Source organism: Mycosarcoma maydis, chromosome 3, assembly GCF_000328475.2.
Source record: "Mycosarcoma maydis chromosome 3, whole genome shotgun sequence".
Taxonomy (NCBI): domain Eukaryota; kingdom Fungi; phylum Basidiomycota; class Ustilaginomycetes; order Ustilaginales; genus Mycosarcoma; species Mycosarcoma maydis.
Genome location: NC_026480.1, coordinates 521,341 through 536,874, shown reverse-complemented (window position 1 = coordinate 536,874; position 15,534 = coordinate 521,341). Strand labels below are relative to the sequence as shown.

Sequence of the window (15,534 nt, the reverse complement as noted above, 5' to 3'; positions counted from 1 at the left end):
ACTGCTTTCGGAAGGTCGCCGAATGGCGTCGGTGGCAGCCGAGCCTCAACTGCATACAATCACGCCAGCGCCTCACTCGTGACTCGTCTACTCGTTCGACTGAGCTTTTATCACTCTGAACTCGACGACCACACCCACATCTGTTCTCAACATCATCGTCATGCTTCACACCTGGATCTCCCTTCGGCTGAGCACGTCGAATCATCTACACAGTCACTAGCTGATCACATTCCTACAGGCTGCGGTGTCAATTTCGGCTGTACCTAGCTCGATCGAGTCAGAATGGCACCCCAGTTTGCTTCCAGCAGAGCGACATCGCTCAGCGTAGATCGCTTCAGCACTGCAAGCGACCGTCGCCATTCCTCTTCATCTTCCACACACCAGCAGCGTCCGCAGATCAACGAGCGTCCCATCACCCTATGGACTCACGATCCACCCAACTTTTCACGCAATGAGGTCGTCTTGAATCCAGAGTACTCTCTCCCTCGCCTTGCCGAATCCGATCTTCTTCAGCTCACCTTGCCAGCTGGTTCCAGATTACCCCACAACAGCATTCCTTTCGGCCCAAAAGATCGACGCTGCAAGTTCTCCACCAAGGCCACCTTTGTCTTTCGTGCTGCTCAGGCAACAGCTGATGCCGACTTTGTCGCCCGTCAGCCCCAGCTTCAGATCAGCGTATCCAAAAACATAGCCAACAACTACGGCTTTTATAATCGGGCAGAAGCCATACTCACCCGCGTGACCAAGGATGACTTCACCATCGACCATGTCGAGCTTTATTTCAGGGATCAGTATGTCGGCCGTGCAGAGATGTGGAGAGTCTTTCAGAATCTCGAAGATACCTGCGTCTACTGTGGCCAAAAAGTCACCCTGGCCGGCAGCGTGAGAGCCACGATTGGTCGCATCTTTATCAAGGAAAAGAAAGTCACCAGTGGCTATGTATCCGCCTCAACAAAGGCCATCTTCAGGTCAGAGTCGGCAAAGTACAATCTCTTCATCCAGTTGTCGAGAGAGATGTGGGAGTTTGACGAAGATGGCGAGATCTACTACGAAAAGGCGCTCCAAGGTTTCATCCCGGAGCTGCTCAGGCGCTGGAGAGCCGTCCCCACCAACCACATCTTGACGGTGATTCTCTTTGCTCGTGTCCACTACGACGAATCGGAGATCCACATGCTCGAAGGTCCGATTCGTCAAGATGCTCGAGGAAAGTACTATATCGACTACTACAAAGTGGTGGTCGATCTCGAATCCAATTGCAATTGGGATGCCGTCATGACTACGCTCAAAGAAGAATTCTTCCGCTTCCAGCATGATATCTTGCTCATACGTCGACCCATCTCTGGTCCAGCTGCGTCGCACGAAGAACTGCACGCCGATCTTATTCGCGACCGTGTCCACATGGCCGGCCGCATCTCGTCCTCGTACGAAGGCAATCTACTCGAAGCCATCAACTTGGCGCTCAACCCGTTCGACGAGCACTACATCGATCGAGATCTCAACCGCACCGGCTTATCCATGGTCTTTCTTACTGCTGGAACGGGTCACTTCGACGTCGACAAGAAGCTGCTACGTATCACAACCGAGCGCATGATCGAGAATGGTACCGGCTTGGATCTCGTCTGCCTTACAAAGATGCCTCTGCATTCGGTGCCCTTGTTCCACTTCAAGTCACATTATCCAGATCCGAGCGAGCTCAAGCAGAGTCAAGCCGCAGCCCACAACCGTTCTCAGCGCCGAACCGGTCCTGGTGCCGGCCCAGGCATGACCGTCCACCGGCCTGGTCAGCCTGCTTTGCTGTCTCGCCACTCCTCCTCACGTCTGGCTGCAGTAAATTCGACTCCAGCCAATCCTCCCGACCCGCTCTACTTTGATTCCAGAAAGCCGGTGGAAGAAGAAGACGACTTCTACTCCATGCCACATTGGATCGATTGCAGCTTCTACAATTTACAGCAGGACAAACCTTTCCGCGCCGATCGCTTCGTGCCTCGTTGCAAGATGTACGACGTGCAGATGATGGGCTTTATGGAGAACCAGATCTCTGACATTGCTATCCCGTATCTGGACCTCAAGCCCGTCAACAAGGCTTCGTCGCTTCATTCTTCCTTCTACCTCCCTCGTCATGTCGGACCATCAAGCTCCGGCTTTCACTCTGAACCTCGCAATAGCGAAGTGTCGGATCTGGCGCTCGTCGGCCTTTCGCCCAAACAGCAGAGACGCATTGCTAGAGAGCGATTCGACGCAGATGTGTTCCGCAATGTCTCGCCATACCTCAAGCCCAATCCCTACAGGCTGCTCAATGCAGCTGCAGGCACAAGCGGGTTTATCGACAGCCCAGTGACGAGCGACATGCATCGACCTGGCTTGCGTCGCAATCCAAGCTCAGGATATGGTGGCATACCGACGACGAATGCCAATTCGGCTGCTTCCTCCATATCGCCCGGCAAAGCTGGTGCCAGTCGACCGCCCGTTCAGCAAACGCGGTTGTCCAAGCTGGGCCGAGAAGCATCTTTGCGCGAGGACGAGGCGGACCAAGATGCCTCGGCACCGCCTTCGCCTGAGAAGCCGCGTTTCAACGTGCTCGATGAGCCTCTGGCGAGACCCCCGCTGGCGAGACCCATTTCGCATATTGTGACCTCCACCACCAAGCCAAAATCGCGAGCAGGATCGATCCGATCAGTCAACACGTTTTCGAGAGGCTTTATGCCCATGGAGCCGATCGGCAAAGCTATGGCGATCGTCGCATCTACCGATGCGCTGCTTTCTGCCACCTCGCATACGTTTGATGAGCAGGAGCTGGATGCTGCGGCGGCGAAACAGTACAACGAGGCTGATGACAGTGTGAGCTCATTAAGATCGCCGGCGCAGTTGAAAGCGAAAGGCTACAGCTGGCTGTGGAAGACGTTGACCGGCTCGACATCGTCACGGTCCGCAAGCTCGGAACGTTCAGGCGACTTTGACGGCGGTCAAGGCGCGAAAGATTTTTCGACGCCCGCCACGCGCAGCATGCAGGAGGTGTTGAGTGCACAGCTGCGTCAGCAGGCGGGTGGATCAAGTAAACCCACCAGTCCTGCGCGAAGACCTCCCATCCCCGGACGAATGTCCCGCACTTCTTCGCTGCTTTCGGTGCACGAGGCGTCAAGTCCTGCGCCTATCAAGATCCCTGCCCAGCAAACGCCTCGGTCGAGACAAGAGCTGGAGACAGAAGCGAAGCTCTTGCGTGATCAAGAAGCGTATGAGCAGCAGCTGGAGGAAGAGGAAGCTCGACAGCGATACGCGCAACGAGCGCAGGTTGAGAAGCAGACGTTGGTCAACCCTTCGAATCCAAGCAAGAACCTCAAGGGCGCAGCCACACAGCTGCTCCGATGGCAGCATCTGTTCCCGAGACGGTTGAACCACCATGCTGTCAAGTGGCGATCAATGACGACGCCAGCATGTTTGCCTCTTACTACGCTCTACCTGCCGACAGAGAGCGATTTGGCCGCCATGTGGAGCGAGCATCCTCACACCACATCGATTTCGGCAGAGACAGCTTCGTTCTTGCTTAAGAAATCGAGCTCCACCCATCCAGCTCTAGCTGTTCTTCGAGAGATGGCGTATCACCGCTTGGCACAGGGTTATCAGTTCATTGTGCCAGCCAGCAAGCAGACACGAGCTGTTTCGAGTCGCAAGCTCGTCGATCCCAAACACTTTACATTACGATGGCCATCCGAGTTGCTTCAGCCAGGCAACCTCGCGACGGGTAACCCGATCTTTCTCAGCGTGACCAACCAGATTCACCGCATCTCTTACGACCGATCCACGTCAGCGATCAACGTCAAGCGCTATGTTCGCAACACCAACTATTCGACGGATCCCATCGACTACGAGTGCTGTATCTGGCCACGACATTTGCCTGGCTATCAGACAGTGAAGGCGCGCTTCGTCTATCCTGACTCGGCGAGCTACAACTGGACCTACCTGGATTCGTTGATCGCCGGCTACGTGGATGAGAAGTTCGTCGAGTCGTTGAGATACTGGCGCACGCGGTTCGTGTTGGTGCCATCCGAGGGGTCACCTCCGCCGATGAGGGCGCCGACGGGAGAAGATCTGAATGATGAGGAGATTCGGCTGATCGGGACGGACAAGTTGGCCGAGCTCTTCCATCGCGCAAGGTTTGTCAGGAGCAAAGAGGAACGTGAACAGACGCACGTTCAGAGGTTCTTGCCCACTTCGCTCGATCCGGCCATGTCACTGCAAGACGACGACTTCATGAAGCAGCTCGCTGAAGAAAATGCCAAGCAACGGGCGCAGTCGGCATCGTCAAAGAAACGTCTGAATAAGACGATCAGCGGCCGCGCGCTCGAGGCGGTGTCACGCGACATGCGTTCCGGTGGGCTGGTGATCAACGATAGGATCTGGCACCGCATGCTGTACTCGGACACCTTTACGGGTGCAGACATGGTTTCGTGGATGTGCATTGAATATACTGACGTGCGGTCTCGAGAGGAAGCTGTCGACTGGGGGATCAGGTTGATGCAAGATGGCTTGTTCGAACACGTGCACAAGTCACATGGGTTCTTGGATGGCCATTACTTCTACCGGCTCAAGAGCGAGTACGCCGGAACTCGGGGGCCCAAAGGTTGGTTCAGGGGAACGGATAGTCAGCGTGGATCTTTTGCGGAAAAAGAAAGCTTGAGCAGGCCACTGGTGCATTCCAGCGGTCAGTATGCTGGATCGAACACGGGCGAGACTCGAGGTGTCTCTGGCGGAGAAGTCGTTAGCGAAAAGAACGCTGTTGCAGTAGCGGGAACGACGAGCACGAGCTCTCGCTCTTCTGCGGGCCGACACTCTCGCAGCTCGTCGCTGCACCTTGCGCATCCACCGTCGCTAACCATGTCTTCCAGCCACACCGCCGGCGGCGGCGGAGGAAAGAAGAAGAAGAAGGTGCAACTGTCACGAAGTCTGGTCATCGACGTTGATCCCGGTCGACGTTCGGACCGAGCCGAGGTGGCGTTTCTGCACCACGATATTGCGCACAATCCAGCGAATGGGTTCAATTTCCAGATCCATTGGCTGTCGACTTCGGCGCGGTTCATCGAGGATGCGGTGCAGTCGTGGACGCGCACGTTGGAGCGGTACGGGTTGCGGCTGATTGAGGCGCCCATTGGGCAGATCAAGGATGTGTCTCTGCACAATCCGTTTCAAGCGCCCGTGCAGATCGAGCTTTCTTTGCCCCCGCCGAGCCCGGCGACATATCGCTCCAAGCTTCCGCGCGGGACGCTGCCGGAGCTGTGGTTTGAATACGCCTTGCTGCGCCGGTTCGGATTTGTATTGGATCAAGAGGCGAGCGCACGATATCCCAAGGATGTCGAGATCACATACAGCAGTCGTCCGAACACGTTCGAGTTCAGCCAGTTCGTGCATCGATCCGGTGTAGCGTTCGTGCAAGTGCTTGGTGGGCTCGATGGATTCTTGTGGCTCAACAACCGGCTATACAACAGTCATACGCATGCATTGTCGCAGCGACATCAGCACCGCGATCCTCGACATGCTCAGCAGCAGCAACAGCAGCAGCAGCAAGGTGTCGTGGAAGCGGCCGAGGCGGATAAGCTGAGGTTGGAACTCACACGCTTCTGCTCGGACCGGGATGAATTAGAGCGGTTTTACAGGAGGGTGCTGGCGCAGTTGCTGCAGGTGGAGAAGGAGGAGAGTGAGAGGGATGAGTTGGCCAAGGAGTACGCGAGAGGTATCTTTCAACAAGCAGCAGGCGAAGATGAATTGAGCAGGAGGCAAGCAAAGAGTCGACAGGGCAGCAACAGCAGCTCTGGTACCAGCGCTGACAGACCAGGTGCGCTATACGCCTTGTCGCAGCTCTCCACAGGCAGCGAGAGGAAGAGCGACGCTTGAAGTACCGAGCACTCGTGAATGTTTCCATTTTGTAAATTGCAACCTGACATTTGGTTCATCTACCAGACGTGAGTCAGAGTGTGGTTAGCTTAACGATAGACGTCTCGTCGATGTTCAACACTCAAAGATGCGTGCGGTGGAGACGTTGATTCTGCTCCACTTGTTGCGCCTGACGGCGAGCTGCCAGAGGAGCAGGTGAGGCCATTGCAGATGGTACAGTGCGAACAACGGCCAAGGATCGTCTTTTGCAAAGCTCGGATCGGTGAGTGGGGGCAAGATGGCTGAAGCTGCTAGGTCGAATGTGACGATGCCAGTAGAGGTTGGAATGCTGATCGAGTTCGCACTGGGCGTAGTGGCGCACCAGAGAGGGTGGATGGCTTTCATCGCGCTTTGCAGCCAAGGATGGTGGAGCAGGCGGGTAGACGGAAGGATGCGAGCTGGTAGGTCGTGCCCGATCCAGCTGACGGGCAGCGAGAGGTCAGCGGCAGAGTAAGCACGTTGAAGCAGCTGTTTCGAGTGATAGAACCGAACACGCGAAGACGCCCAGGAAGGAGGCAGCGAGCTGAGCACTTGAAACTCGGCTTGCGTCGACAGCATCGCATCAGGAGCACTCTCCATGACGGGCAGAGAGAGATACGACAGATACGTGATCTCGTCGACTGCATCCACCTGAATAGCTGGCTCGCCAGAACTACCTTTGCTTGACATGGACGCCGGAACCAGCGCTTCGCCTAGCCGCACGTTGTTGACCAGCAAGCAGATGGCAGTGTGCACACGCGGATTGCATTCGATCGCCACCAACCTCTCAGCCTCGCTCGAGGTAGCAGGTTGGTAGATAAAGTCCATGCTGAATTGGCCCGTGATACCCGCTTCCGCGGCAGCGTGCCTGCCAACGAGCGTGTCTCGATTCCACTGTATGTCCCTGGTCAGAGTACTTGACGGGAGCGCAGATTTGGAGTCGGATGAAACACCGAGCTTCTCGAGCCGATACAAGAATATCGACGTCCATCGCAACGCCAGCTCGCCCACTATAGTATGAGATGCTGGATGATAGGTCATGAGCATATCGTTGCTCGGGCAGCAAACGAAGGCTGTCAACTTTCCATCAACCACGGTGGCGTGCGTACACCATTCCGAGGACCGTATGATGTTGCTGTCGCTGCTGTCGCTGCCGTCGAGCTGGGCTTTGTCGATTCGATCGCCGATGAATTCTTGCAAGATGTAAGGCGTGCGTGCACAGAGCGGGATGGAAAGGCTAGAAAGCCGCTTGCGTGTGCTCTCCCAGTCCGGCTCGTACGTCTTTGAACTGAACAGCGGATATAGCGTCATGTCGGCTCTGCCGATGTCGTCCAGCTCTGCAGCGCACTTGAGGATCGATCGGGGATACCCGTCGCTTTGCAGCTTTGCCAAGGCATCATCGACGGAAAAGACGATCTCGCTTCGCGGTGCAGCCATCTCGAGACGCTGCAGAAGAGAGATGAAGCGATCCTTTTCGTGCAGTGCCTCGACCAGCTCAGGCGTCTGAATCAAACTGCGAACTCGTCCATTGGTTCTTTCGAGCAGGATCTGGCCAGCGATAGCATCTTGACCTGTGCTGCCGGCTCCAGAACAAGGAAAGAAGAGGTCGACTTTTTCCCTCAGTGCTATGCGCACCAGTGCTTCGATGTAGGGAGTAACTTGATGACGCGAGCGTTTGTCGGCAGCTAGCGATGATGATGGCAGCAGGTGGAAGGTAGATACCGAGTTGGAGAAGCGGGCGGCGGCAAGGTTCCCCCAGCCCTGTTCTTCGACAAGGACAACCTTCCAACCGTTGCGAGCGAAGGTACGGCAGATGGCGAGCGACTTTTGCATGCGCGCCCCATTGACTAGCACTGTGCGCGGAACCTTCGGAGCCAGGCGAGGACCATTCGGAAGAGCCGCGGACGACTGCGATTGATCGACATTCTGAACACTTTGCTGGATTCCAGCATGCGTGAGCCAGAACGATAGCGATACGAGGAAAGACACAGGTGCTAGAACAAGTGACAGTCCCAACAGCAGCAGTGTTGAGAGCGTCGACTGGAGTCGATTCGGAAGCTGTTGCGCCATCACGACCGGACCAGCGGGAAGCGCAAAGGGACGCGTCTGGTAGAGATTATCGAGATGAGGTGCTGGTGATGGAAGCACAGGGGACACGCTTGTGCTGTTGATCTCAGATCAACGCTGGTCAGACACAGGTGTTTCAGCTCGACAGTCAGTCACAACGTAGCTGGTCATCCGTCTAGAAGAACACGGTAGCCCAGATGACCAAGCCACCGATCTGCGTCGACTGGGCCGTGCGAGAAGCGAGACCCTGACAGCGGCTGACAGCTGCAGGCGCCAAATTTGGGCGAAATCGTGAATCACGAATGTGGAGCAAAGTGGGTTAGCCAACATGATTCCAGAGCATAACTATAACACGTGATCTCTTTTCGTTCTGTATATCACAGTTGCTCCTCAGCGCCGTCGGCTGCTCCTTGGATCTCGGGCTCTACGCTTGAATTCGAGTCTGTGGCTGGCGTGCTCTGTACCGTGTCGCTGAACATACAAACAAAGCCGGTTTGGTTGGTCGAATGCGTTTCGAAATCACGAGTGGATGCTCTAGATGGCTTTGGACACAAATCGCAATTGTGAATTCCGAATTACGAATCACGAATGGCTGCTCAAGCTGCAGCCTTAGCTCACCTCTTCTTGTGTTCGCTGCTTTGCATCGGCGGATCTGCACATCGCATACAAACCCAACTTGCAGATCTGGCTTGTCTCTCTCTTGGCATCCAAATCGGCGATGTAGTACTAAAGTTCGTTCACGATTGTTACCAGCTTCGGCACTCGTGTGACATTCGTTTTGCGCAGTGACAAAATCGCTTGTCATCCAATCTTGAATGACAAATTCCAGGTTGCAACGCCTCCGCCATCCCGAGTTGTTGTCCGCGGGTTTTTACAGATCTGCCACACAGCCGTGGCATGATAGCATCTGGTTCGGCTCCAGAGCTGTTGTGTGAACTGACCAAGTGAAGGGTATTACAATTCATACGCATCATGGCCTCGAATGTCAGCCCGATGTGCGAAAAATGAGCTGATTATTGTACAACTGGCCAGCCTCAGGTGAATCATCGAGAACACATTCACGATTCACGATTATCATCCTTGGCGTCGAACCACTGTATAGCGACCCGCGCGCCTCAAGCACGGCGATAAGCTCGAAAGAGCTGCTGGAGCTGCTAGAAGGTGACGGTCAGTCGCGGCTGCGCCATGACAAAGTAAAGAGTCGTGAGTGTCTCGAGGAGTATTTTTTGGGCAACGCATTCGTGATTGTCTACCCTTGAGTCTATCAAACGGCGTGTGCATCAATCACGAGTCGCCGATGTGATTATCTCGCGTCCGCCGCCAGAGCAAACTCCGACAAAGACGCAAGCAAAAGCCAAAAGTCTGACAACAGTTTCTGACGACGACTGTCACAGTGACACAGTTGTGAATGAGATGGACGAGGTCCGAAACGGCGTGCCTGAGAAATTTTCGGGTTGATAGCCGAAGACGGATGTGATGTGCGCCAATCGTGAATCCCTCCCTCCACTTGAAGGAGAACATCGCTTTGTCGAGCTGCAAGAGTCGAAGCAAACTGCAACCATTCGCAGCCACAGAAGCCTTGCCACCCAGATTAAGAAGAAGATTTGCATCTTGCCAATCACGAATTGGCTTGCTTTTTGCCTGTTCCCACTTCACGACTCGGCTGGCCCGTCCAAGTCTTACATTGACGGGCATACATTATACATATAGCCTCCTTTACCCACACGTCGCAACGACCCATGCACTGCTCTCTAGTCAAGCTACACATGCCCGCTTCGGACCTCATTGCATGAGATCAGCAGCTACCTCTTTCCTTTTTGCATCCAGTCTGCTCGGTCGCACACCTCCGTTAACACTGGCACGTTCGCATCTTTTGCATCGTAGCATATCGTATCGCGCGTTTCTGGTTCACCGCGCCGCCTACTTGAACACATCCACATCGTTGTTCATCGCCCCGTCCTCAGCCAGGCTGTGCACATTCAACTGCGGCTGCCGCATCGACACCATGGCAGCTTCAAACAAATCTGGTCCTTCGGGTACTGAGCCCACCAAAACGCCCGTCTATATTCAGGAGGTGACGCCTGAGATCACCACGTTCGACTACCCCTTCAGTCGATTCGGAATCCTGCCCATCGGTGGTCGCAGCATCGCCATCAAGATGCGCGATGGCCGTCTGTGGGTCGTGCCGTCTACACCTCTCGACGAGCCGACCAGGGCCAAGATTGACGCAATGGGCGAAGTCGCCTATCTCGTGGCGCCTGACAACGTACACCACCTCTTTCTCAAAGATTTTCACGCAGCCTATCCATCTGCCAAGGTGGTTGGCACCGAAGGCCACGAGGAGAAGCGACCGGACGTAAAGTTTACCGGCATCTACGGCAGAGATGCTCCCAACACACAATACGGCTACGAGTCAGAGTTGGTGCCGCAGTACTTCCCCACATTTGCCAACAAAGACGTTGCTTTCCTGCACAAGGACAGCAAGACGCTCATTACGGCTGACCTGCTATTCAACTTGCCTTGCAACCAGCAATACCGCAACACCCCATCAGGCAAAGCGACATCGTGGATTCCCGGTGTGATTTGGTTCTCGAAGCTCTTTAACCCCTACGCTGCTTTCCACAAGTCTTTCCTTGGATCGGCGGGTATTGCCAATGGCATTCCCGGTGTAACCAACGGCGGTTCCACCGACGAGAGGAAGAAGAACTTTGCCGAGGCGGCTTCCACAGTGGCCAGTTGGGACTTCCGTCGTATCATTATGCTGCACGGCGACATTATTGAGAACCACGGTCAGGAAGCATGGAAGACGGCGTTCAGCAAGTACCTCAATGCTGACGGTAGCTCCAAGTTCAAGACGTCGTGACCCGGCTGGTCGTGATTCAATTTGTTCGGCAGTGACAGTACATGGATCTCATTCTTTCGGCCTTGCTCCAGCGTGGCAGCGAAGATGACGCCTATAAGCAGCACGCTAGCATGTGCACGGTCGTTCAAGAGTAAAAGATGTGGTTCAAGAGTGAAAGAAGATGTCGTGTGATCAGGTGGGCGAGCGGATCGTGAGCCAGAGGCGTCAGGAACAGCAATCCACCGTCGGTATCACGATTGCGAAAGCACAATCGGGCTCTTGAATGAGCGTCGATATGCGAAACGCTACTCGCGACTTTCACGGTCCAATCAGTCATGAGTGTGAAATGATGACGTGCGTCAACTCGACCGACGAACGGGCTGACTGACGAATGAAAAGGTGCGTGAAGACCAATCACGAATCTGTGAATATGGGCTAAACTGGTAACCAGGTGCTGCTTCGAGAATTTGACGGCACAAGAAGATGCTGCGAATCAAGAATCGTGAATCTGTGAATGTCTTGCCTTGTCTCAAATGGCACGCCGTGTGTCTGGCTCGGGCCAACTCTTGAAAGCTGTACTTGGAGAAAGAACTTCCAATAATAATAAAAAAGGCAGACTGGTTGAGCTGCACAGAGTCGTGAATGAGCAAACCTCGGAGTGGAAGCAGTGTAAGCGAGCGCGGGCGGGCCTATTGGATAGCACAGTATTTCAAACTCACACTCACGACTGAAGAGGAAGACGTGAGCAATTTGAATGTGCAAATTTAGTTGTGATTCTCAATAATCACGAATACTCACGACTGTTTCCTCGCTTTGTTGTCTTTCATGAGCCGCGCGGTTCGATAGTTGTTTGCCCACATGAATACAAAATCTGCAGCGTGGAGGCTAGACCAGCGTCATTATCCACTATTTGGCTTGAACAGTCAAGACTGTGAGTGTGCCTGCTGGGCGAGTGAGTGAGTGGCTTGCCTCGTTGTAGCAGGTGCTCTTGATTTGAACAGAGCCGCCGCCAAGCTAACTTATGCCTGTTGAGCCTGGCTTGAGCTACAGGACGGCATCCGCTTGTTGAACCGCACGCATACTCACTCACCACTGGCTCGTCGCTCTTATTCGTGATTAATCTCGTTGAAACTCTCGCACGCCGTCCTTGCTCCACCAGCACGGACACTGTGCCACAGCAGAGTCCCCCTCCTCCAATCGTGAATCGGATCCTTCCCCCCGCACTCTTTCTACTTGATCGTCATCTACTTGGCTTCACCACCACCGTCATCTTCTCCTTTGATCCGAACGTGGCTCCGCCCTTCGCAAGTCCCGTCGTCATCGTACAACCCGTGATCGTCGGTCGTACAAGGAAACGGCTCTCCCTCTTAAGCACGCGCCTCTTGCTCACTTTGCACGCACGCCGGTGACCTTGAAATTGGACGCAACGTCGATTGTCCTTTGCTTCAACTCTCGATCAAAAGTAGTCCGGCTTAGTCGTGACAGACACAATCCATCCGACGTCATCGGACAAGCATCTGCTTTCTCGATACTCTTCAACAACGGCTTGGCTGTGGCCTTTCTTATCGAACCTAACCGCTCGCGAAGCTTTGAAGCTCGCTTGAATCGTCCAGCATGTCTGTCGAGTGCGTATCAGTCTGTCCGCGCAGCTTCTTCTCAACCACTGACAGTCAGCATCTTTGAGCACGCATCTTCTGCTGGCTTCCAAGGGCTTGCTCGGTTGCACACAGTAACAGCGCCGCCAGGATGGGATGCAGGATGGGATGTTGCACATTCATCTTGATGTCCTGGGCAGCCACCGCATCGACTCTGCACGTACAATCTCTGCTATAACCCTCAGCATAGGCTTGCTGACAATTCCAACTGTTTCTGTCCCCTTTCCGCTCCCCTTACTTCACACAGACTTAGCCCCCACGTTCAGCTCGGCTTCCCTCGTAAGTTGTCTTGGATCTAGTGGAGCATTTGACCCTAGCTGCTGTAACCTTTGCTGACGATAAGCTCCGATTGTTTATGAACTACTTTGCTTCACTACTGGTCAGGCCCGCTCACCCAGCTGGTCAAGCGCACTCTGACGGTGTCCAACCCTAACAACCAACCTGTCGCTTTCAAGGTTAAGACCACGGCGCCCAAGCAGTACTGCGTGCGTCCCAACTCGGGCCGTATCGAGCCCGGCGAGAAGGTTGAAGTGCAAGTCCTCCTCCAGCCCATGAAGGAGGAGCCTCCTTCGTCGGCAAAGTGCCGAGACAAGTTCCTCGTGCAGTCGACCATCATCACACCCGACTTTGAAACCGCTTCACTTCAGGAGATCTGGCCTACCATCGAGAAGGAGAACAAGTCGGCCATTCACGAACAAAAGATTCGATGTACATACCTTCCTGCAACAACCGCGCCTCTTGCCGAAGAGGACGAGGGCAACTCGAGCCAGATCATCAGCGACGAGCGCTACAGCACGGTTCGAGGAACACCAAGCAAGTTGAACGGTGACCAGAGCTACTCGTCGCAAACCTACAACCCCATCACTGCTGCGCAGAATGCTTCGGCCAACACCGACGGCTCGACCACTCAGAAAGCCAAGGAGGCTGCTTACGCCGCCGGTGGTGCCGCCGCTGCTGGTGTCGGTGCAGCTGCCGTTACTGCACGAAACGCTGGCTCGAGTGTAGTCAACGGCGCTTCCGGTGCCAACAAGGATACCTCCAAGCTTTCCAGCTCCGAGTTGCAAGCCGAAGTGGCACGACTTAGGAAGGAGCTCGATGCTGCCAAGCGCTCGTCGTCTGGCAACGTGCAGACCGCCTCTGCCGAGGGTGTACCCGTTCACATTGTTGCCGCCATTGCGTTTGCCGTCTTTGCCATCACGTACGTCATGTTCTAAAAATGGGCGGCCATCGGAAGCACAGGAGCCGGCTCAACTGACGTTGACTGTGTTGCCCACGGATGAGCTGAGCGTCGCCGGTCTCTTCGGTAGTTGGTCGGTACATGGATACAATCACACATTCACAGACAACATTCTCAATACCTCACTGTTTCGATTTGCTTGATTGTTTCCCATGTCAATTTTACGTTTTGTCGTGTGCGTCTCATTTGGGGACTGCTTGCGCTTAGCAAAGCCAGAAGGCGGCGAGAGCTGGTTCGGGTGTATTGCGATGGTAAGCGTTATGTCAGCTGTGGGCGGTGACGCGTGGCGGCGTTTGGGTGGATGGATGCGCGGACGAGATCAGACAGAGTCAGAGGATGGTCGAGCGGTGAGAGTCGCGTACAAGCAAGACGAGAAGAACTGCATGGGGTGTTCGAAGGAATACTGTATGTACATGGCAAGACTAGAAAAGCCGGTAGATACAGGGGCGTGTACGCTACTTGGGCTTGCGCGCACTTCGGCCGACGCTCGAGGTGGGTTTCTTGGGCGTCGACTTGGCGCTTTTCGTCGGCGTAGCTACAGCGTCGTTGGCGATGGTCAAATTGGCCTTTGCAGCAGCAGCGGCAGCGGCGGCGGCGGCGGCGCCACGCGTCTTTCGTGGACTCGGACTGGATGTTGGCGGCCAGGTATGCTGCCCCTTGTTGACGAGACTGTTGGATTTCTTGACGGGCGTTTCAGCTGACAGGTCGTGCTTGTGCTCGGCTGGGATCGACGGTTGGCTCGTCTCGTCGACTAGGCGCTCGTTGCTAGGCGTAACATGTGTCTTGACTCCGAGCTTCTTATTCCACACGGGCAATGCAGCCGAATTGCCCGTCTTGACATCCACGTTGTTGACGTTCTCCCATCCGCCCTTGACCCTGCTCAACACGGCGGGCATCGCAGCCATCAGGTTCTGCGTCAACTGCTCCGGACTGTGCTTGTGCATGTAGCCGATCTTGATGGTGGAGCAGCTGCCCTTGTTCTGCAAAAACGTGGTCGCCTGAATTGCGGACTCCAACTCCTTCTTCAACGCCTCGGACTTCTTGGTGAGGTTGACCGTGATCGGATTCTTGCGCGCGTCGAAGAACACCTTTCCGCACAGATTCGCGAGGTTGGGCACGATGCGCGAGTCGGCGAGGAAGATATCGTGGTCTTGGACAAGTGCTCTTCGTGCGTCGTACGGTTTGAACTTGCCCTTAAGTTTGGTGACGCCTACAACGCGTGAGATGCACCTGATTTTTTCGGCTACGAGACGATCCTTGTACTCCCTCTGCGGGTCTTTGACGAGCAGACACGTGCTGACCTCACCGGGCGTGTGCAGCGCGTGCGGCAGATTGATACGGACCGGCTTGATGTGCGATGTCGGACTGAGCGTCGAAAGCGTCAGTTGCAGATACACGGTATTCGACGCATCGCGCAGCGCGCCCGAAGGTCCATCGAGTGGAAGCGAAGAGCCCGTCGCCGACGACGCGTTTCGACGTGCAACGTGCGCCGATAGCGCACGAAACGCTTTGAGAACCTGCTCCGAGTCCAGATTGCTGTTGGAAACACCGATTTGCGACGACGACGCCGTCGCAACGATGGGCTTCTCCGTCGCAGCGCTTGCCGATGTGCGAGACTTGGTCTTGCTCGGCATGATCGGCGAATACACTGAAATCCAAACTGCGCGTAGCTATGGTTGCGATCGAGAGAGAGAGAGCTTGTCGACACGCAGACGCGGGATGCAGATAAGGATGAGGATGAGAAAGCCGATGCTAACCAAGTGCCTGCTGTCGACTATGGACGACAAGCGGCAAGGATCAGCGTGTCTGTTTGCAGTCACGGATCAGAA

The 15,534-nt window shown here is 55.0% G+C and overlaps 5 protein-coding genes across 5 annotated transcripts; 3 read left to right on the top strand and 2 right to left on the bottom strand.

Moving 5' to 3' along the window:
• Positions 1-282: 282 nt before the first annotated feature.
• UMAG_01612 (GTPase-activating protein IML1) lies at positions 283-5,886 on the top strand (the record flags this gene model as incomplete). Its single annotated transcript, XM_011389306.1, has 1 exon — positions 283-5,886. The coding sequence occupies one exon, from the start codon at positions 283-285 to the stop codon at positions 5,884-5,886; it is 5,604 nt and encodes a 1,867-aa protein (XP_011387608.1).
• A 114-nt stretch (positions 5,887-6,000) lies between these two features.
• On the bottom strand, positions 6,001-7,974 carry UMAG_11697 (uncharacterized protein; the record flags this gene model as incomplete). Its single annotated transcript, XM_011389788.1, has 1 exon — positions 6,001-7,974. The coding sequence occupies one exon, from the start codon at positions 7,972-7,974 to the stop codon at positions 6,001-6,003; it is 1,974 nt and encodes a 657-aa protein (XP_011388090.1).
• Positions 7,975-9,976: 2,002 nt separating this feature from the next.
• UMAG_01610 (uncharacterized protein) lies at positions 9,977-10,834 on the top strand (the record flags this gene model as incomplete). Its single annotated transcript, XM_011389305.1, has 1 exon — positions 9,977-10,834. The coding sequence occupies one exon, from the start codon at positions 9,977-9,979 to the stop codon at positions 10,832-10,834; it is 858 nt and encodes a 285-aa protein (XP_011387607.1).
• Positions 10,835-12,427: 1,593 nt separating this feature from the next.
• On the top strand, positions 12,428-13,682 carry UMAG_11696 (uncharacterized protein; the record flags this gene model as incomplete). Its single annotated transcript, XM_011389787.1, has 3 exons — positions 12,428-12,438; positions 12,716-12,747; positions 12,853-13,682. 3 exons carry the CDS (start codon positions 12,428-12,430, stop codon positions 13,680-13,682), a joined length of 873 nt encoding a protein of 290 aa, XP_011388089.1.
• Positions 13,683-14,160: 478 nt separating this feature from the next.
• On the bottom strand, positions 14,161-15,339 carry UMAG_01608 (uncharacterized protein; the record flags this gene model as incomplete). The annotated part of the gene is made up of 1 exon (XM_011389304.1): positions 14,161-15,339. One exon carries the CDS (start codon positions 15,337-15,339, stop codon positions 14,161-14,163), a length of 1,179 nt encoding a protein of 392 aa, XP_011387606.1.
• Positions 15,340-15,534: the final 195 nt, after the last annotated feature.